This window comes from Arvicanthis niloticus, chromosome 14 (assembly GCF_011762505.2).
Source record: "Arvicanthis niloticus isolate mArvNil1 chromosome 14, mArvNil1.pat.X, whole genome shotgun sequence".
Classification (NCBI taxonomy): Eukaryota; Metazoa; Chordata; class Mammalia; order Rodentia; family Muridae; genus Arvicanthis; species Arvicanthis niloticus.
The window spans coordinates 28,223,208-28,245,719 of NC_047671.1; the positions used below are offsets into that span (position 1 = coordinate 28,223,208).

The 22,512-nt window shown below is 49.6% G+C and overlaps 1 protein-coding gene across 12 annotated transcripts in view; it reads left to right on the top strand.

Moving 5' to 3' along the window:
• Positions 1–16,329, top strand: part of Ndst1 (N-deacetylase and N-sulfotransferase 1) — a 61,587-nt gene extending 45,258 nt beyond the window's left edge. For all 12 annotated transcript variants that reach the window (XM_076912586.1, XM_076912587.1, XM_076912589.1 and 9 more), the window contains 9 exons: positions 992–1,120; positions 1,774–1,956; positions 2,982–3,078; positions 4,332–4,455; positions 6,074–6,248; positions 9,012–9,182; positions 9,649–9,758; positions 10,865–10,967; positions 11,612–16,329. In XM_076912586.1, the coding sequence (XP_076768701.1) occupies positions 992–1,120; positions 1,774–1,956; positions 2,982–3,078; positions 4,332–4,455; positions 6,074–6,248; positions 9,012–9,182; positions 9,649–9,758; positions 10,865–10,967; positions 11,612–11,731 (1,212 nt within the window). In that variant the 3' untranslated portion in view covers positions 11,732–16,329. The remainder of the gene's footprint in view (positions 1–991; positions 1,121–1,773; positions 1,957–2,981; positions 3,079–4,331; positions 4,456–6,073; positions 6,249–9,011; positions 9,183–9,648; positions 9,759–10,864; positions 10,968–11,611) is intronic.
• The last annotated feature ends 6,183 nt before the right edge of the window (positions 16,330–22,512 follow it).

Consider the following 22,512-nt stretch of genomic DNA (forward strand, 5'->3'; position numbering starts at 1 on the left):
CTCAGAGGCTTCATCACGGGGAGGGCAGATTGCCAGACCTTAGCTTCTGTGATGGGATTGGGAAAGCTTGCTTGATTTTTTAAAATTTATTTTAAGTGTGTGTGTGTGTGTGTGTGTGTGTGTGTGTGTGTGTGTGTGTGTGTGTAGGTAGGTCTGAGGACAACTTGTCAGCTTGTAGGAGTCATTTTTCTCCTTCTACCAGCGGGATTGAACTGAAGTCATGAGACTTGGTGACCAGCGCCCTGGCCTGCTGAGGCTTCTTGCTGCCTCCACCTCCTTTTAAAATTTTTATTTATTTATTTTATTTTTTAAAGAATTATTTATTTTATGTATATGAGTACACTGCAGCTATCTTCAGACACACCAGAAGAGGGCATCAGATCCCATTACAGATGGTTGTGAGCCACCATGTGGTTGCTGGGAATTGAACTCAGGACCTCTGGAAGAGCAGTCAGTGCTTTTAACCGCTGGGCCATCTCTCCAATCCCTTTATTTTTTATTTTAAGGCAGGGTCTCATAGCTCAGGCTGGTTATGATTCATGTTAACTTTGGGCATGAGATAGTTACGAGACATGTTCATTCCCTGTTCTTGGAGCATGGTTTCTAGAAGGAAGACAGACAGCATGAGGTTACATGAGTTCATAACTATTAGCATGAGTAGCTGAGGCGCTGACATTGCCTGCAGTGCTGTGTTAGAGGGTCAGAGATCCTCACCGCAAGTGGTCCAAGTTTCTAGAAACCTCTATGCTACTTTTGGGCCGGTTTATTTTGTATAGAGAATAGCAGCAAAGTATAAGGCAAGGGCGGTGGTTCACCTGGGCAGCACTGCAGGCTGCAGAGCCCGTGGGATGAAGGATGCTCAGGAGTACGGGCTGCATGGCCTTATAGGAGAGCATCTTCCCGAGGAGGCCCCAGCCCTTCTCCTGAGAAGCAGCCTTCCCTTGTTGACCATGGCTGGAGATACCATGGCCTCTCTCCTGCCTCCTCTCAGGTCCTCCCTCGGCAGACCTGTGGCCTCTTTACACACACCATCTTCTACAACGAGTACCCGGGAGGCTCCAGTGAGCTGGACAAGATCATCAATGGGGGCGAGCTCTTCCTCACCGTGCTCCTCAATCCTGTGAGTGCTCGGCAGCCCAGAGCTGGTAGGAGGAGGACTACTGACTGTAAGTTAGGAGGCTGGCTTGGGGACCTGGAAACCAGGAGGCCCACTGTTTACTTGTGGTACTGGTGTCCTCTGCTGTGTGACACAGACAAAGAAAGCATTGGTATTCCTCTTTGGTAATTGTGAATTCTTTTGCTCATGTTTCCTTTCCATTCTTTGTGTGTGTATACACACACACACACACACACACACACACACACACACACACACACACGTACGTACATCATACACATTTTACCTGAAGCTTTTGGTCTTTCTTTTCTGATTTATAAGGTAGAAGCAAGTCTTCTTACTCTAACAATATGAAGTAAGCCATGTGTGTATTATCCTCCAGTCTTATGAGCTGCGTTCCTCTCAGAGTCTGTGTATACCCTTGTCATGGTTCATAAAACAATACTAATAGCTCCTGCCCCGGGCCAGCTTCGTGCCCTAGGCCTGTAATGTTAGCAGTCAGTTAGACCTGGGTTTTCCTTGGCTGAATGCAGCCCAAGGTCCCACGGTTTGTTGATAGTCACAGTGTACCTTGCTATGGGTGTTAGTGGCCAGTAACAGGTGGGAGTAAGGGTGTCCTAGAAGCTGACCCTGCCCTACCCACTTCCCCGGAACAGATCAGCATCTTCATGACGCACTTATCCAACTATGGAAATGACCGCCTGGGACTATACACCTTCAAGCACCTGGTGCGCTTCCTGCACTCTTGGACCAACCTGAGGCTGCAGACACTGCCCCCTGTGCAGCTGGCCCAGAAGTACTTCCAGATCTTTTCTGAGGAGAAGGACCCACTTTGGCAGGTGGGCAGAGCGGGAAGGTGCCTCGCTACCACAACATGCCTTCCAAGGCATGTACTCCAGGCATGGGCTCAAGGCTCAGCCATCACACTTCATACTCCCTCAGGAGTGTGGTCACACATGGGTGCAATGTATGCACCTGCTGTATATGCCCCCGCCCCATCTGTAAATGTGTGTGCATGCACTTATATACAACCTTAGAAAAAAGCCTTAAAGAACTGGGGTGAGACTCATGTAGACAAAGTGTAGAGGGTGTCTGCCCGCCAAGTGGCCACTCACGCCTTCTCCTTCAACTGGTAAAGGGGCCGAGGGAAGGTTTGGTACAGTCCTTGGGAAAATCTATACCAGGACTACTAAAAACTGAAAGCAGAAGCTAAACTCAGGCCTAGAATCCACACACTTACTCCTGGGCCTGGCTTGTGGTCTGTCTCCGTAATGAAAGTTTTGTTGGCACCCAGTCACACTTTGTGTGTCTGTCTGTGCCATTCTTGTGTCAGTGCATTAGAGACCAGAAGAGTACTGTACGCCTACCATGTTTACTAAACACTTCCCAGGACGTTTATCTCACTCCGAGGGCAAGTTTGCTGAACCCTTGGGTTCAGGCATAGTTTACACAGTTAAAGTCAACAAGTTCTTATGAGTTCCTGTTAGTGGTGAGAACATAGCTGGCCATTTGCCAGCCTCACTGGAATTATAACATTAACCAGAAATGGTTCCTGTCTGTCACAGAGTGTCATCTGGAGGTGAGGATGTGGTCAGAACACAGGGTAGATAAGAGTCATGTAATTGTGGGGTGTGGTCATGCACACCTTTAATATCAGCACTTGGGGGCAGAGTCAGGTAGATCTTTGAGTCTGAGTCCAGGCTGGTCTGCAGAATGACTTCTAGGCCAGCTAGGTTTCTATAATGAGACTCTGATTTAAAACAAACAAACAGACAGACAGACAGACAGACAGACAGGCCCACATGTGGAGGGGTTCACTCATAGGCCTTAGGCCTCCCTCACATTTTTTCCATTGCTGTTTTAGGATCCCTGTGAGGACAAACGGCACAAAGACATCTGGTCTAAGGAGAAGACATGTGACCGCTTCCCAAAGCTTCTCATCATTGGCCCCCAGAAAACAGGCAGGTCTCTCGACCCTTGACCCAGCTTTCCCCACTTCCTGTTATCTCAGCCACAGAATTCTGGAGACCGTCTTGCTTAGGTCTCAATCTTAAATATTGTTTCCTCTTACCAGAAATGGAAGCAACATGGGAGCAAATATGAATTGTCTGTCTCTGAGGGGGTAGAAAGCAGAGGAGACGTAGCATTTATTTTGAATCACAGTAGCCTCAGAAAACACCCCCTATGCCCTCCTAGGAGTCTCTGAGACAAGCCAGGAAGGATCCCTAGATCACCTACTCCACAAATTTGATCAGTGCCAGACAAAACTGGGTCAGTGCAAAGTGGACTGTGATCAATTAGTCATGTCTGTCAGAAGCACTGGCAGACGAGAATGCTAAGCATTTGCCGTCCACTCAGTTCTGTAAAGATAGATAGGTATTCCTTTTTTATAGACAAGAGCAGAGGCCGCCAGAAGTTAAGAGACTTTCTGTAACATAGTTGGGAAGTGATGGTTCCAGCTCTTAAGACCTGACTTCTATGACCCTGAAGCTTATATTGATTATCACCAAACGTCAGTCTCTCTAGGTGTGCTGGCTGCACAGACACCCAGAGAATGAAGAAAGGTCCTCTAAAAGAGGAGGAAGGGACCATGACAGGAAGGCACCAGCAAGAAGGGATAGCGGACCTGGGCTTCCTGGCTTCTGGAGATTTTGATGTTGGACAGGCATGGTGTCACAGCTGAGGCGGGAGGACCATGCGTTTGAAGTAGCCTGAGTTACATAACAGAGCACCATCAAAAAGTAAAGCCAGCAAACAAAGGCAGCAATAGAGTAAAGAGAAGAAGAGCTTCCCACGGACAGACCGGGAGGGTTGGTGCTCCTCATCCCCGGGCTGTGCCAAGGTTCCCTGTGGACAGAGGCTCAGAGCTAGAAAAGACCAGCAGGAAGCACCTAGTGCTGAGATTCTGAGGGGACAACAATTAACTGGGCTTGGAGTGTAGTGGCGAGAAAGACTCTGAGTTCAAGTTCTTGTTTGGTGGTGAAGAATGCTATAATAGATTAATGGTATCTGGAAGGTTATAGGACATGACTGTGTGTAGACCTCACAGCCTGCACTTAGGGCATCCTTTATTATACTCATGGGAGAACTAAGACTCCAGACGGGAAGGGGTTTTCCCAGGCCCTCCCAGCAAATATGGAAGACAGGTCTAGAACCTGTTCTTGCCTTGTTGTTGGGGTCGGGCTGAGGTCTCAGCTGCCCTCTCCTCTCATAGGCACCACGGCCCTCTACCTGTTCCTGGGCATGCACCCGGACCTCAGCAGCAACTACCCCAGCTCTGAGACCTTTGAGGAAATCCAGTTTTTTAATGGCCACAACTATCACAAAGGCATCGACTGGTAAGTAGCCTTCTGTCCCCAGCCAGACAGGGAGGCCATCATGGAGCCAGCTGGAGTGACCACTGTGGCCACAGCAGGAAGCAGCTGGGGCTTGCTCACACTCAGCTGAAATTCCTGTAAACAGGGACAAGGCACAGTGACTGTTGAGTCATGGTGCAACAGTGTCATGACAAACAGAACACTGGATGAGGAGGCCCTTTGCCCAGGGTCAGAGATAGCTGCCAGCCCCTCCCTGACTGCCACAGAGTCCTCAAGGAGTATGGGTTACACCTCTGTGACAAGTGGCAGCAGGGTGAAAATTCAGGCGTTCTTACTGCCCATTTCTGTGTAGCCAGCTGCAGGGAAAGGAGTCCTTGTGGGCTTCTAGGATTCTCTGGGCACGGTAGAATCCCACTTCCCATCAGAACTTCCAAAGAAGGCACTGTGAAGGGGTTTTTTCCCTGTCCTTTCTTTTATAAGCCTGTGAGGACATGCTCCATTGTGACACAAAGTTAATGGGCTACCAGGGTGCAGGGAGTATGGCCCTGTGTTTGCCTTTTGCTATTTTTTCCACGTTATTTTCTTTCATTTGCCATATCATATGGCCATGTTTATCCATCCTTCAGTCTATATTTTTAACAAGTGTATCCTCATACCTAAAGCCTTGTGGCCAGATGTGTTAGTGCAAGTCAGTGTGTTTAAAGAGAGGAAATGTGGATAAACTGTCCTTGCAGCAATACACCCCCCTTCTGCCTGGGTTGCAGGGTACCCAGCTGTACACTCACATGTAGGTAGTGGGCAACTGTGGAGGTAGTGCTGCCAGGAAGGTTAAGGAGTTGGGTATTGTTACTGCACACTCCAAGCTTAGGAAATGAGTCTTCTGTTTTATGAGCTTTCTTGGGTCAGGTATTACAGATGAAGAAAGTCAGTCTAAAATAAGAGAGGCTGACTTCTTGATGCCATTCCCAAGACTTTGGTTTTGTAGGTAGGTCTGGGATGAGGCATGAAGGACTGGTAGGTCCGAGGGCTCTGTTTAGAGGTCCTGTGAACCACTGAAGAAGTATGTACTTTTTAATTAGGGTGTGCTTTGTTTCCTTTTTGGTATTGCCAAGATGATCGGTACTGTTTGGGTGGGAGGTGGGGCATTAATGGAAAGTTAGGCCATCCATAGTGGTCCAGAGTGAGCGCTCTGGGTGGCAGAAGGTAACTGGGAAACACTGTCATAAGCCCAGAAGTGGAGGACATCCCTCTTCCTGGACTTGTCCTTCCTGGATGGGAGTCATTCTGAGCCTAGCTTGTCCCGAGAGACAGAGGAGTCAGGGCTAGCAGGTCGTCTGTGGAGCTGCAGAGTCTTCTCTCCTACAGCCCACATCACACTTTTTAGAATCTCCAGAGTTCCGACTCCATGACACTCACTGAAAAGAAGCGACTTTGGAATAGGAGACTGCCAAGGGGCAGTTTCTCCCAGAGTCCCCTTCAGAGCTAAGTCCTTGCTGGCTAGGGCAGTGTAGCATGCCTTGCTTGATTTTTGAGGAAAGTCCACCTACAGTGACCATCAGTCACCCTATCACACTGTATTTCTGGTGTCCTCTGGCTTGTGAGACTTTGGTCTTGAGCCCTGTCTCTGGGCTTCCTGCAGGTACATGGAGTTCTTCCCGATTCCCTCCAACACCACCTCTGATTTCTACTTTGAGAAAAGTGCCAACTACTTTGACTCAGAAGTGGCACCACGGCGGGCAGCTGCCCTGTTGCCCAAGGCCAAGATTCTCACCATCCTCATCAATCCAGCCGACCGGGCTTACTCTTGGTACCAGGTGAGTGGGCTGGGCTGAGTCCCTGAGCAGGGTGTGGCTCTGTGTGTTTACTCAGGCAGCACTGATCGAGAAGCACCGTGTTGGGCCCTGGGTGCATTGCCTGCGGTGTGATGGCTGAGAATGGTCTTGCCTCTGTGGTGCTTCTGGTCTGGTAGTGGTGCCAGGCAGATTGATGTTGACTGTCAGCCACCATCGATCTACCTGCCCTCTCTAGGCTTCACATGCTTCCTGCCTTGGACTCCGATAGACATAAGAGCAGAGGGTGAGTAGATGTAGATTCCAGAAGCAGCCGTCTAGTTTATGCTTGTTGTGGTTTCCTACCCTTGATGGGTAGCTTGGAGTGGGGACCCAGGGTGGGATGAATCCCTCCTAGGGGGATCATCTGCGTAGTCTGCGGTGGTCTAGTAGTGACTGTCTGAGAAGGCAGCTCCCACCTGGCCTGCAGTGTGAGGTCCAGACAGAAGCCTTCTTGTTGCCATTCCTGGTGTGTATGTTCCAGTTTCCTGAGTCTCTGCCTGGCTTGACTTCTCCGTGCACTCCACTGGGCTCACAGACACTTCTCACCCTGGCATGGGGCTAGAAGGGGGTTTCCCTCTCCTGTCTTCTCACTCTTTCTTGGGAGTATGCAACACTGCCAGGCACTGTGATGGAGTGACCCTGGTGCCTGAGGCTACTTCCTGGCCATCTGCATCAGGCCATCACACTGGGTCTGACCTTCCTGCTTCGGAACACCTGGGCCTCAGCCTGTGGTTACCTGAGAGGTACATGCTGTCCTGGCTGGGGAGGTTTCTTTCCTCCTAGCCACTCACAGTGGCTCTGCCACCTTCTGAATCTTCTCACCTAATGCTGTAGTGGCTGCTTCCTGGGGCCTTGCAAATCCTGTGTAGTGTTCAAGGCTTGTCTCTTCTTTCCTGGTCCCTCAGAACTCCCATTCTTAGCTGTGGTAGTAGGGAGCCCTTTTTTTCTCATTCTCCAGGATGCTGGTTTATACGTTGTCTTGCCTTTCCTGGGGTCTTTGTTGTTATGGGAATGCCAGAGTGCAGCAAGCAGCTTCGCTTTCCTCTGTGTGTTCACCTGCTCCAGCAAGGCAGGCATGGCCAGAGGGCTGCTCATATGGGGACATGTAGGGACTGAGGGGGCTCTGTGGGTCCAGTCAGTGGGGTCTGGTACCAGAGATAAAACAGCTTGTTGTGGGTCTTGAACTCCACAACAGTTTTCTAGAAAGCAGACAAGGGTGTATGTGTGTATGTGTGTGTATGTGTGTGTTCTTTACATAGGTTTCATGTGGCAGTGTAGTAGAGGTCTGTAAAGGAACAGAACCTATTGGATTGGCTTAGAGTCTGAAGAGTCTAGTCTGCGTAATCTAGTAGTGACTGTTTCACACTGGAGTGGCTGAGAACTCAGCAATCCCAGTCTGTCACTGAAGGCCTGCAGGATTCATGGAGAGCTGCTGGTCTTCACTTGACATTTGGAAGCTGGAAGAAGTTGAATTCTGATATAAGGGAAGGACCACAACTATAGTAACAGTAGATAAACATGCCAGTGAGAGTCAAGACAGACATTCAGAAGCCTCCCCTTCTTTCTACCCACCAGGAGACCCACCAGGTCTTTCCACCTCAGATAACCTCATGAAGAAGATCCCTTGAGTATCCCTGTGGCTTAGGTGTTAGTTGATTATTGATTATATTAAGTTGACAACCAAGATTCACCATCACAGATGGCCTCATTCTCTCTCCTGTCTATGATCAGGGGAGTAGGTGCTGTCAGGAGAAAGAGGCTGCTCCATTCTGGGAGGAGAGGAAGGGAACTGTCTGTCTTTAAAAAGAGTCAGGAAGAACAGAGGTTATCATTGCATATATGTATATACATTATTACCCAGCCTGCCCTGCCCTGAGCTGTGTATGATCGTCAGTGGTGAGCAGAGTCAGTTAGCATGGGCAAGTCCTTGGCCTCTGACCTCTGAGATCTGCTGATTGATGGCTTACAGCGTTACAGGTTGGTCAACCTGGAATTTCCCCTTCTGTGAATCTGTCAGTCCATCCAATGTCTATCAAGGACTTTCTTGTCCTTTCTAAGAGGTAGCACTCTTTCAGCAAGGACAGGGCACTTTCACTGCAGGGCTTGGATCTAGTATTTCCATGTAGCTGATATTTGGGAATTATATTTATTTATCAATAGATATTTTCTATTTGTAGCAACTGACTCTAATTTCCCATTTTATAGAGGTTTTCTTGTTATTCGGGTTTTAGTAAATTGTTGTAAGAAGGAAATATGAGGGCTGGGGCTGGGGCTCAGTTGGTAGAATGTTTGCCTAGATGCTCAAGGCTCTGGATGTGATCTCTCACTGCACAAAACTAGATGTAGATCACATGCCTATAATCTTAGCACTGAATTAGAAGTTCAAGGTCACTGGACCATGGACTGCCAGCATGGACTGTGTAAGACTGTCTTAAGACAGAGAGGGGGAAGAGAGAGGAGAGAGAGAGAGAAAGAGACAGAGAGAGACAGAGACATGTCATGTTGACACATTGATGTTGGTACTTGCTGGTCTCTGAGACTGTATCGATGAAGAGCACTTGGGAAGCTGATGTAGTTTGGGAAGCTGATGTAGTGTTACCTCCTACCATGCAAAGATATGGAACTTGGCTCTGGGGTTGATGACTTCCTGAGGAGCAATGAGAGGTAGAAGCAGAACCTCAGCCTAGACCACCCACTTGCTTCTGCTCAGCCTGTGATGTCCCTATCCTTTCCCCTTGCCTGCAGCACCAGCGAGCCCATGATGACCCAGTGGCCCTAAAGTACACCTTCCATGAGGTGATCACAGCTGGCCCTGATGCATCCTCAAAGCTGCGTGCCCTCCAGAACCGATGCCTGGTCCCTGGCTGGTATGCCACTCATATTGAACGCTGGCTCAGCGCCTTTCATGCCAACCAGGTAGTTGCCTGCTCTGCATCTTGGAGAAAGGAGTGGCTTTAATTTAAAGGGATCTGGAAAGCCCTGTGGGGGATTAGGGCTGAGGAGGAGCTAGGGTGTGGTGGTGGAGGGGAACCCTGAATGGAGGGTTGGCAGGGTTAGATCACTGGAGGACTTTAGAGAAGCCTTGAAATCTGGAGCAGGAGAACAGCGTGGGCTGCAGGCTTTGCAGGAGGCTTCAGTAGGGGCATTGCAGGGATGTGGGGAGCAGGGACAGCTTTGCTGACAGCCTCGATTCTGGGAGAGTAAGATGGGGAGCTGGCAGTGAGCAGGGATACCCTTGACAGAGGATGAGGAGTAGGGGGTGAATTCTGGATGCACAGGGCCCTATGTTTACAGCCAGGCTATTCCTGCTGCAGTGGGCATGGGCATTTTGCCACTGGGATGAAAGCAAGTCAGATAATGCTTTTCCCTTTCTTGTCTCCAGATCCTGGTCTTGGATGGCAAACTGCTTCGAACAGAACCTGCCAAAGTGATGGACACGGTGCAGAAATTCCTCGGGGTGACCAGCACTGTTGACTACCATAAAACCTTGGCGTAAGTGTTGCCTTGGCCTTTTCATGGGGCGATTTCCCCGGCCCAGAGCCTGGGCCAAGGAAACAAAGGCTTGAATGGCTGGGAGAGACCAAGGGTTGATTCAAGTTAGTAAGAAAACATGCAGTTCTTCCCTCATGATGACTCTTTAGCAGAGAAGCGAGTGTTAGATGACTTGAGTCATGTTATTAAAGCCTTGGCCTTAGGAGAAGGGAGCAGTGGCTCCTCTGCTCTCCACCTTGGAGCATCCTCTTCAGTGCAAGCTGGGCTCTCGTCTAAATGAGGGAGCTACACAGTAAGTGTCAGCCTAGGCTTCACGGGCTTGGGTCTGAGGAGGCTGCCTCCCAGTGCTGTGCAGACAGGTAGCATGTGCATTCCAGGAGGGGTCCCAGGAGAAGGGAATACACTTATCCTCATCGGCTGCTTTCTTGGGAGTATTACCTTCTCACTGTCAAGGATATTGGAGCTGAAACGGAAGGTGGTATTTCTTATGGAGGCAGGAAGAAACCACAGCACCTGAGTGGAGGCTGTTCTGTTGCTGATATTTGGTTAGGACCAAGTAGGACCATTTTGTTTGGTTTTCTTCATTGCTGAGTTCTGTGACTTTTGGCACGGCATCCTCTGGGTTTTGGAGTCTCCACTTGTCATTCTGGAGGTGGGGATAAGGAGAATAACTTGTGCTTCTGAGGATTGCCTGGACTGAACGAGAAAGTGTATATGGTGCTCTCGGCTCCATGGCAACATGTAGCACATGTTCTCTTTGAGGCTGCTGCCATCTTGAAATTTGGGAGTTAAAGAAATCTTGGGGTTCAGCACAAAACAAAAAACCCTACCCTATATCAAGTTAGGGATTGCTTAGAAAATGTCTCCTGGGATTATGTGGCACTGGAAAGAGTGCACAGGCTTATAGCAGGAACGAGCTGCTAGTCCTGGACCGAGGTGCCTTTTCTGGGAGAAAGGCATGTGCTCAAGCCAACACGAGCTACAGATGGCATGTGCCAGCCAGCAGATTCACACAGCGTGAGTGGAGAAGACCACACACACTAGGACAAGAGTAGCCTTGAGGAGGAAGGGCAGATCACTCACCTACAGGCTTCCAACCTCTTCAGGTTTGACCCAAAGAAAGGATTTTGGTGCCAACTGCTTGAAGGAGGAAAAACCAAGTGTCTGGGGAAAAGCAAGGGACGGAAATATCCAGAGATGGACTTGGATGTAAGTGTGGTATAGTCCCAAGCCAGTGGGCTGAGCGGGAGAGCCCTGTATTTGGGGAGGCCTTTTCTCTTTACCCTTGATTATGGCAGTGGCCTTGGGACTCTTATACAGCAGTCATTCTCTAGAGAAGGAAATAGGGGTTGGGCTCTGGTGGTCAGTGTTGTTGTCATCAAACGAGTGTTCATAAATTCTAGCATGGGTGGCACTGTGGGTGCCATGAATAAAGCAGATGTGTGTGGCCTCCACACACTAGGAAGCGGAGTCTAAGGCAGGGGTGCACACCCATGCACTGGGCATTCTGAGGAAGGGGTATGGTTCTAGACTAGAGGGGTAGAGTTAAGGGCCATACCCCAGGATTTAAACCTGTGGAAGGGAGAGATGGCTCACCCTTGCAGGGTACATTGTAAGAAAGCACGTTCAGGGAAGGTCACAGCTTGATCTTGTTTTGATTTCCCTTTGCCGCTATCTGTGATGAATGCTCTCTTCTCCCCCATGTGTTTTGACCTTGGGCATTGTGTTTTGGTGCTCCACCTGTGTGAGCATTTTGTCTGGCGGCTTCTGTAGAGGACAGGCAGGACGTGGTGTTATGGAGGAGGTCATATATTGGCATGTCACCCCTGACCTGAGCTGTCTTCTCATCACAGTCTAGATCCTTCCTAAAGGATTACTACCGGGACCACAACATCGAGCTCTCTAAGCTGCTGTATAAGATGGGCCAGACACTGCCCACCTGGCTGCGGGAAGACCTCCAGAACACCAGGTAGCCTTGGCCACCACAGCCAGACAGAACGCTTGTGTTAGCAGGGATGTCCTGCCTCACACTGAGCCAGACTGACCTGCCGAGAAGGATGCTGGGCCCAGCCAGCCAAAAGCAACGAGCAATACTCTGCTAAGGCCCATCAGGGCCGGAAGCCCAGGCAGGTCTGCAAGCGCCTCAGAACATCCGCTGCTGGATGTGTGGCCTGTGGGACCTCTGTGGTACCAGAGGTCCATTCCGTTCCTTTGCAGCCTCCCTGCCTGGGGAGAGCACTTCCTGTTGGTGGAAGGTCATTTTCTGGTAGGAGGAGTCCTGGAGACTCTCTCCTGTCCCTCACTGTGTTCTACCACTCCTGTCCTGTCCTTTGTCACACCACCCCCCGCTCCAGCAGGTGTCCCCTCAGTATTAGCTGCCGTATTTCTCTGTCCTCCAGACAGTAAGGGAGAAGAGTGCAGCTGGGCCTTTCACCCAGTGAGGGAGAAAGACTGGGCATGTCCCTGAGGGTTTGAGCCAGGCCCTGCCAGGGTTTAGCTGGGCACCCAGATGTACTCTTGAGATAGAATGTGAGGGTGGCCATCTTGAGAGGACATACGACTCTGTATTTGGGTTATCACTATCAAGTCTCATCTCCCCTGTGGGGGAAGGACTTTCTGGTCCCTGCAGCATCCACCTAGTGCTCACGGTCTCTCTAGGCCCTAGGCCACTGCCATGCCACTGGGCCTTGGCCCTGTCCTGCTCACCTGGATGTGACATGTGGTGTTTCCTGTGGTAAAGGCTGAGGCGAGTCAGGAGTCTGCCAGTGTTCATACTCCCATGTACATACATTGTCTCATGGCCACCGTCTCGGCCCAGCAGCCATGGCAGAGTCGGCAAGCAGTACTGTCCACTGCTTTGCCTGGCAACCTGTGGCTGAGGGTTCCCAGAGACCCCCTAACCTCCCAAATACTAAGAAGCTAAAGTATTTTAATATTTTGTGTTTTTTTTTTCTTGGTGCCAGAGTTTATACCCTGGGTGCTGGGTCGCACTGTGTTTTATATATATATATATAATGTGTATATATATATATATTATATTTTTTTTGGTTGGGTTTGTTTTTAATTCAGTCATACACAATGGTGGCAAGCCCTAGCCTCAAAGAATGTTGTATCTCAATGCTAGAGAATGAGGTGGAAGGGAAGGGTGAGTGTGTCTGTGAGTGCCAGGCCTCAGGGCGAAGTCTTGAAGGGTCCCTCTTCTCTCTTCTGCGGAGGGAATAGAGATGCTAAGGTGAAAGGGAAGACCAACTCTCCCAAAATAGTATGGCTTTACAAAGCCTAGTGGCTGTGGGGTGTTTGGGACACAGGGAAAGGCTGGCCTGGGCTGGGAGACCTGGGGCCCTGAGCTGGCCTCTCCCTCCCCTGTCACATGGTGCTAGGTTGGGGTCTGCCTTGGAGTGAGGTGTCCACAGGGACCCACAGAACTGTCTCCAGTCCCTGCAGACACAGGGTCTTTGGCTCTTCTCTGTTTGGATTCTGTTTCTGTCCCCCTTTTAACAATGTGAAGTGACTGAGGTTGGGTTTCCTCTTCCTGCTTCCCCAACCTATGCATCCCTTCAACTGCCAGTCCAGTGTCCACCAGCATCCATTCTGGCATCCTGGGCATGGAAGGGTCCCAAGATGGGCACAAAGTGGGTCCAGGAATGGGAGGTGGCCTTGGTCAACATCACAGAGCTGTTAGAAGCAATGCCAAGCGTTAAATTCAGGCCCCCGATTCAGAGCCCGTGCTCTTCCAGTACCACACTGCCTCTGAGCCTGCCTTCGGGACCCTACTGTGTTCCAGGTTCTGTCTTCCCTTAGTCACATAGCTGTGTTCATTCCGGGACATGGGGACAAACCACTCTTTCCCAGCCAGGTGCCTTTGAGCCTTCCCTTCCAAGACCTGCACTTTCCCTGATGTGTTCTCTTGTTTCCAGAGTCCATCCATCCCGCTAGCTGGGCAGTCGTCATCATGAGCTATTCTCTTGGAGTTTGCCACTGTGGTGGAGAGTGTGGGATGCTCAGAGGGACCTGCATGCATGGTTGTGGTGTGCAGAGAGCCATGTCACATCGTTTCTCACTGGGGTCTTGGAACCTGTGGATCCTAGTCACTACACAGTGGCTATGTGATATGCTCAAATGCCCTGCCAGCAAGCTAGAATCAGACTCAGGGTTAGGTCAGAGTGCATGCCCTTAGCCTCATTTCCCAGATGTCAGTTTTGATAGCTCCTGTATTCTGAAAGCTACTCTCTGTATGAGACCCTGTGAGAGCTGAGTTAGGATAGTTGGAGTGGCCTTGGTATAGCAAGCAGATCTGTTAGTCTCTGGCCTCCTGTGGAAGCAGGTTTGAGACCCTGGCAGAGCAGGGGAATGTCCACAGATTGACTAGAAACATTTGGAAAAACACAAAAAATAAGTTCGAGGGAAATGACTTCAGTCGTCCAGGCCCTCTGTCCCTTCTGCAGTCTCTACTAACAGCCTTTGCCTTATGGGTGCAGCTCACCTGCAGCTGCCTCATTCATTCCAGGTTCTAGAGCTTTCTACAGGGCAGGCACCTCGGAGAGCACAGGGGATGAAGACGAAGCTAAAATGGACCTTTCAAACCCTCATGTATGAGCAGTGGGTGCTTCTGAGTCTGCTCATTTCCAGAGGAGGAAAAGTGCTGGCCCGTCCCGCCCTCGAGCCTCCTGGTGTGTTAGTGGCAAGAGCAAGCTCAGAACTGTCTCACGGTTGGGCTGTGACTGCCAGCCACCCTTCTTCTAGACTGAAGGACATTAGCATTTGTCAGTTTGTTTTCCCTCTCTCTACATGTAAGTGTGTTTTAAAGTTGCAGTATCATGAGACTGTTTATCCCTAGTGTTGCCCTAAGAGGTAGGGCCTTCTACCAAACCAGCCAGTGCCACAGCCAAGACAGTAGTCCTGGCCCACTAACAGCCGCTGTCCAGTCTGTACCTAAAGTTGTCCCCCAAGCCCCCATTATACTTGGTTTTAGTATTGGATCCAGTCAGGGCAAGAACATTCATTGTATTTTATTAAAAAGTTCCTTTGAAAGCTAAAAAGTTTTCCTTCTGCCCATTTGATTTAAAAAAAAAAAAAAAGTTTGGTTTTTGTTTGTTTGAGACAAGGTCTCATTATATAGCCCTGGCTAGCCTGGAATTTGTTATATAGACCAGGCTAGCCCTGGAACTCATAGAGATCCACTTGACTCTCAAAAGCTGAGATTAAATGTCTGCACTTACCAGGCCCAGTTCAAAATGGTATTTTGTTTGTGTTTTTGAGACATGGTCTCATCTTGTAAATCTAGCTGTCCTGGAAAATGTTATGTGAGCCAGGCTGGCTTCGAACTTGGAGATCCACTTGCCTCTGCCTCCCGAATTCTGGCATTAAATGTGTGTGCTACTTCTCCCATCCTCCAAATGGTATTTTTAAGGCCAGAGGGTGTGTCGTCATATAGAAGACCCACATTCCACATCTGATTTTTCCTCCTTTAGCCCACATGCTTTCAAGGGTACTGTTTCTTCTTGTGCCGATGTGGCATTTCCTCTCACCTATAGTGTGCTTCCTTCCACTGCCCCCTAAGTGAGGACCAAACCAGCTTGGGGGAGAGGAAGGGTCTCCCCGAAGAGGCAACATCACCTTGGGTAGGGGTTGAGGGCTCTGTGGGTTGGGATGGCCTGCTAGACTGACCCTGGGGGTCCAGGCTGAGCCCTGAGTTGTCAGAAGAAATGTGCACAGCTCAGAGGAGCCGGGCTGCCCCATACTAAGTGCAGCGTTTGTCTTTCTCCATCTCTTTCCTTTTCTTTGTTTTGGTTTCCCTGCTTCTCTTCCGTGGTTCTGGGGTCTTCATTCTCTAGATGGTCAGTGTGCACTGGAGCAGAGATAAGTAAGACCTCAAGCTATGACAGGGAGGGCCTAGATGGAGAAGAGCACTGGGCATAGTAGGTGGCCACGTGACGGTCACATGACAGTCTTCCTCCCAAGGCCTCAGCGTCCCCTCCATAAAATGAGGAGATGGAGGCTTCAGCAAGGGTTTTCACAGCCATGCAAGAGACAGCCATGCTCTGTGTGATCTGAGGCTAGGTGTCTGTCCTCACCCCTCCTCAGGCCTTCCATGCAGTGCTGGGGTTAGGGTTGTCTGGCTGTGGGCTTGATGCCCTTGCCAGCTCTGAGTAGCCGGGCAATGGCTGAGGGCCAGCAGGAAGGCCAGGGGAGACTCCCTGCAATGTTTCACCTAAGAAGCCCCCTCAGCCTCTCTCCCTGGCCTGGAGGAGGATCCCAGAGGAAAGGGTTTTCTATGACTGAGCTAGCTTTTCTTATGGGCAAGAGGGCTCTTTTTGTAATTTGTGCATGAAATTCATGTTATTTCCTGGGGAGAGAAGAGGGCCAACTGAGTGGGTGGGGGGCACGTGTGGGAAGCAGGCAGAGGTTTCCTTCCCTGCAGGGGTGGGAAGGGGTCGCAGAGGGCATGCTACCCAGCTCACCTGAAGAGGGCTCTTGAACCAGCCGTTTTGGGTTGTGTTAAATGTGGGAACTTTCCTCCGTTAATGTACAATCTTGAACTAACTGCTAATAAAATGGGATTCTGTTTGTACATGTGGGTCCTGGTCTTGTGTCTGACCTTTGCCTGCAAGGGAAGATGGAGATCGGAGGTTTGTGTCATGGCCGGAATTTGCTCAACTTACATCCTGATTTGGTCAAGACAGACCATTTCCCCTGGGCTCTAAATTGATGCCTTTTCAAATACTGTAGAGGCCTGCCCCAGGCAGCCTCAGGCTCTCAGATGATCAAGAGCTTTTGGGCACAGGGTTCTCAGAGTGCTTGGGTGCGGCCATTGTCCCCAAAGGACCCTCAGAGGCTAGACTGGGGACATGCTGCTTTTACTCTGTGATCAGTAATTCCCTTGTCTTTTAGGATATAGAATAAGTTGGACTTAGTGGCCTCACCTAGAGGGTGTGTCTGAAATGCAGATTCCCAGGCCCTGGTTTTAGAGAGTAACCTACAGCAGGCATGGACAAGGCATTGAACATATCTTCTGTACACTGAAGGCACTGCTTCTAGGGACCCAGGCTCAGGCAGAAGGTTCCATCGGTTCCTCACTACCCAAGAAACTTTCAGGTAAAATGAGTGATTATCCAGCCCCCCACCCCACCCCCACCAACTCACTAAGGACCTGTCTCGAGACTATCCTAGTGAGGACCAGAGGCTTCCCAGCAGAGAGATTCTGTCCTGATGTCTTCTGGGCAGGATGCTAGGCCCAATCCCAGAATCCTCTTGGGTAGTGGTTATTCTAGGTGCCTTGTCCAAACCCACTCACCCAGAACTTCTGGGAGTAAGATGGAGCAGTGTGTATTCAAGAAAGACTGATGCTCAGAAAGCTTTGGGAACCAAGCTCCCAAGTGTATGCCAGAGAAGAACTCCCCCCTCCTCACCTTGAAAAGAGGAGAACAGGGGTTCTGAGCACACTTGGGAGAAGAGAGCCTAGGTTCCATGTGGGCATGCCAAGCTCACCATGTGTAGAACCCAGCAACCATGGGTTGGCCAGCAGCAAGTGTCATAAGGCATCACAGCAGAACAGCTGGAGGTGTGGCTTCACAGCAGAACAGCTGGAGGTGTGGCCTCACAGCAGAACAGCTGGAGGTGTGGCCTCACAGCAGAACAGCTGGAGGTTTGCTACCAGGAACAGACAGAAGGCTTGGTGCAGATGGAGTGCCGAGCCTGTGGAGACACTGAGGAAGCTTTCTGAGTCATGGAATAGGAAGGCAACTAAGGCAGATGTGCTCTAGTTGGGAGTGAGAATGAGCAGCTCAGCTTATTCTCGTCTGTCTGTCTGTCTGTCAATCCATTCACCCATCTATCTTATCATCTCTCTGTACCTATCTATCCTCAAACTATTCTGGAATTCTAAGAAATGGAAAACCCTAGCCCAGCTGTTTGCTGTGTTCTCAAGAGTTGCGCAGTGCTAACAGCACAGTGACAGAAGTCCCTCAGACCCTCCAGCCCCGACTATGAAGCATCCACTCAGGATCCTAGTTAACCAAATGCTCCAAGCTTCTGGAAGACAACACAGTTCCTGGAAAAGCCTTAGGGGAGTGCTCTAGTGTAGTTTCTTTTGCTTCGACAAACACCATGACCAAAAACAACCCGGAAGGAAATGGTTTATGTCAGTGCACACTCTACAGCTCATCACTGAGGGAAGCAGAGATGATGGTAGAGCCTTGTTGCTTCCTGGCTTGCTCAGTCTACTTGTATGCCCCAGGATCCTGGCCTAGCGTCAGTGCCTAGAGCAGGCTTCATCAAGGCTTAAACTCAGGTCCCAGTGCTTGACGTCATATAGATCCCCTTCTTCATCAAGCATTAAGAAAAGGTTCCACAGGCTGGCCTCCGGACCACTCTGATTGGGACAGTTTCTCAGTCGAGGTTCCCTTTTCTCAGGTGACTCTGACTTGTGTCAGGTTGACAAGAGAACGCACACAGCTGACCCCTTTTAAACTGTTAATGTAAATACAGCACTTTTAAATCACGACCTCTTCTTTCTTGTTCCCTAAGATGTCATGTTAATACCGCAGCATCAAACTTCCTAATGTTTAAAAGTCTCAGAATCTTTAAAAGTTCGGTCTCTTTAAGATATCCAGAGTCTCTTAAAAAAGAGGTTCCGTCTCCTCAGATGACTCTAGCTTGTGTCAAGTTGACAAAAAAAAAAAAAAAAAAAAAGAAGAAGAAGAAGAAGTAACAAAGTAACAGCACAGGTAATGTGTTTCATAAGAACAAAGTACCAGAACAGTTCTTGAGAGGGGATCTATATGACGTCAAGCACTGGGACCTGAGTTTAAGCCTCAGAACCTACACACACACACACACACACACACACACACACACACACACAATTGGTGTATTGGTGGCATATGCTTACAATTCCAGTGATGAGGAAGAGACATCTGGGGCTGGCTGGCCAGTCATTCTAGCCTGCTTGGCCATCAGACTAATGAGAGAAGAGCGACTAACAGCTACGAAACAACACCCGACAGTGTGTCTGGTCTCCATACTTGTGTGCACCTGCATACACATCTGCTCACATGTGCACTAATTACCGCAGTCTCCAAATCTTGGGCAGTTTCTTTGTGACTCCTCCACACAGTGTGACCATTTGTGTAATGAGAGTGTTAGAGTATGTTTTCATTGGAAATACAAAGGTGTCCTCCATCAGACCCACTGCCCTGGCTGTTTCCTGGAGAAGGCACTTAGGAGAGCTTTCTATGGGGCCTTTAACCTCTGCTGAGACAACGATCGCAGAATCAGAACTCTAGAAGAAGCAGAAAAGGGAGCTTAAGACAGCTTGACTTGCATCAGGGATGCAGGGGGGGGGGGCCAGTGCTGCCCCCACCCAGCCCTCAGGCTCCTTCTAGGAAGGGTTCTGAGCTGGCCCAGGAAGCTGGTGGAAGACTTTGTCATTTGTCCAGAACATTTGCCAAGACCCCCCAGGCTGAGAGCCTGACAGACTTCAGCAAGCCAGCTTCCCTTGGTGTTGGTCTCTGTCATGGGTGTGGGGTGGGGCGGGTGGGTACGGGTGGTGGCGGTGATGGTCGTGGGGATTAGAGTTGTAATTCCCAATATTGGAAAGACTGACATCACGTAGCCCCTGATGAAATGCCCTGAGGACCTAGCTTTCCACCTGTGAAATCACCATCCAAGGGGAAGAGACATTCCCATCAAGACATTTTACCAAGCAACTATCTGAAACTCCAACAACAGCAAGGCCAAGTAATGGCTCGGGACTGAAGAATGCTGACCTGGCATTCATTTGCCACAGACAATCTCAGAAACAAACCTAGGCCATTAAATAATTTAGCTATGAAGGTCAATTGGTGAATCTGCACTATACCATCTAGGAAATAGTGTTCTCTCAAAAATCACACTCTGATTTAGCTATTATCCTGGTATTTAGGAGTTGGTCATTGTTAAGGGTATACACTGAAGCTGGGCCCAGTGACTCACCTATCACACCTGCGCTTAGGCAGGAGGATTGCCACAAGTGTGAGGTCAGCCTGATCTACATAGTCAGTACACACTGAAATATTTAGGGGCAACAGGGAAGAAAGCAAGTTGAATTTTGGTGTGTATAAGGTACAGTCTAGGATGTGTCCACCAGAGGGCGCACTCAGCCCAGTTTCTCTAAGATAATTATCTGCTCAGCTCCAGACTGGACTTGTAGTTAATAATGTGAGGCAGCATGACACTAAGGCCGGAGGACATTAAACACATAGGAAAAAGGTGTCCCCTGCATGTTGGCCAGGCACTATCTGCTTCTGACAGCTGTCCTCTCAGTATTTGTAACTAGTCCCTGAGGTAGACGGTCACAGATCCAAAATCTGAAGTCCAGAGATCTTAGAGAATGGTCAGTGTGGCTGACAGGAGTCCAAAGTCCCTTCTGTGGTTCTGCCTCCTGGGGCTGAGGCTGGGAAATGGCTCTGGCCTTCAGAGAAGAAATGTAAAATGTCCTTGGGGACAGAGTGGGACAACTCCCTGTGCTTGACTCTATTCTTCCAGGGCCAGCCAGGCAGCCTGGGATGGGCCACCTTACATCCTTAGAAGTATGTATCTTCAGCAACCCAAAACAAAGCCAGCAAAAGTTGAGCAGGGTGAACTATGCGCATCACCAGAGCACTGTTGGCTTTCTAGGTCTTCCCAGAATAATTTTACTTACGTGAAGAGGCAAGTAAACAGACGCCCCCCCCCCCCATTTGTTTTCTTCCTGTTATTCTCTGTTGTTTTTCACAGAGCCTCTGGGCATCAGGGCAGGGTGATCTGCCACCTTGCATGGGGGCAGAGAGAGAAGCTCCTGTGTCATGGGGCACAGAGAAGACGGAGCCTGCCCTTCTCAGCCTTTGCCCCACCTAGGGCGTACTAACTCATCCTGTGAAGGGTAAGCTGCTAGCACAGACATCAAAACATTTCAACAGGATAGATCCAGTCTCAAATCTGGGCAGATACTGGCCATGTGGTTTGGAGCAGGTGACTTGGTTTCCCCATTTGTAAAATGTGACTGGTGTAACTGAAGCCAAACAGAAGCCTTCTGGGAGTTGTGAGACTTCTGAATCAGAAGAGCTCATTGTAGAAGCCTGTTGTGTAGGAAGTGTGCCGGGGAATCTTCTCTAGTTCTTGGTGTCCAGTCCACATGGCCCCATCTCTGTGCCTGAAGCAGCACTACCACATTAGTCTCGAGGGCCCATCCTGCATAGAAACGCCACATTGGACAGCTTTTCCTGGACCCTTGGAATTGAAGGGTTTGGTGATATGGGACTCTGAAAAATGATCCTTAAAATACAGATGCAGCTGCTGACCAGCACAGAAACAAGGAGCCTGGGAGACCACAGGGACAGCTGGACAGCAACACACTGGAGAGCTTAGGTGAAGGGGACACATTCCTAGAGATGTCCAGAAGCCATGGGTCATCTAGTAGATGGAGCCAGGAAAGGGAGCCGGAGATCAAAACATTCCCAGCAAGATCCTGGTATGCTGGTACACACTCCAGAGATGGAGGCAGAAAAATTATCACGAGTTTGAGGCCCACTTGGGCTAGCTAGCAAGACCTCTCCCTCCAAATCAGTCAACCAGCTAGCTACTGACCAACCAATCTGACAAACACTTGATCTTAGACACAAGGTGTTTTGTGTTTTTTTTTTTTAGACAAACTCTCATGATTCCAGGCTGTCCTTGAGGCAACCAGCTGAGGATGATGTCCCTGTGATCTCCCTGCCTCCACCTCTCAAGCTCTGAGATCACAGGCATGCCCATCACGCTCAGATTTTGCAGTTCTGAGGAATAAAGCCAGGGCTGCATGCTACAGGCACACTCTACCAACTGAGCTACATGCCCAGCCCACACTCAAACCCAGCAAATCAAAACATCCTAATTAGCAGAGTGCTAATTCTCACCCATCTTGCTGTCTTCAGACACACCAGAAGAGGGCATCGGATCCCATTATAGATGGTTGTGAGTCACCATGTGGTTGGCTGGGAATTGAACTCAGGACCTCTGGAAGAGCAGTCAGTGCTGAGCCATCTTTCCAGCCCTCCTACCAAACTATTAAAAAGCTGGAAGAGGGAGGAACACCACTGCCATTTGCATAGGTCTGCACCGCTTTAATAGTGACTAGTGGGGATGGGAATGTAGCTCAGACATTAAATAAAGAATGTTGCTCAGTGATGCTTACCCAGCATGCACAAAGAGGCATGTACTGTCATCGCCAACTGTCATTTCATGTTACTTCTCTCTTCCCGACATTACACCATTCCTTCCCTTCCCTCCCCTCCCTTCCTCCCTCCTCCTTCTTTCCTTTCGATTCTCTCCTGGAGACAGGGTCTGTCCATGTAGTCCAGGTGGACTTTGAACTTGTGATCCTGCCTGAGCCTCCAGAGAGCCGAGATAAGGAATGTGCCACGGTGGCTAGCACTTTCTGTGTCTGTGGGTTGCTGACACTGGGCGATTCACATGAATGGAATTCTGTATGATAGAGCTTTTGTGCCTGGTTTCTTTCACTTAGCTTTTTTGTTTTTTTGTTTTTTTTTTGTTTTTTGTTTTTGTTTTTGTTTGTTTTTGTTTTTGTTTTTGTTTTTGTTTTTCGAGACAGGGTTTCTCTGTGTAGTCCTGGCTGTCCTGGAACTCACTCTGTAGACCAGGCTGGCCTCAAACTCAGAAATCTGCCTGCCTCTGCCTCCCAAGTGCTGAGATTAAAGGCGTGCACCACCACTGCCTGGCTTTCGCTTAGCTTTTAAAA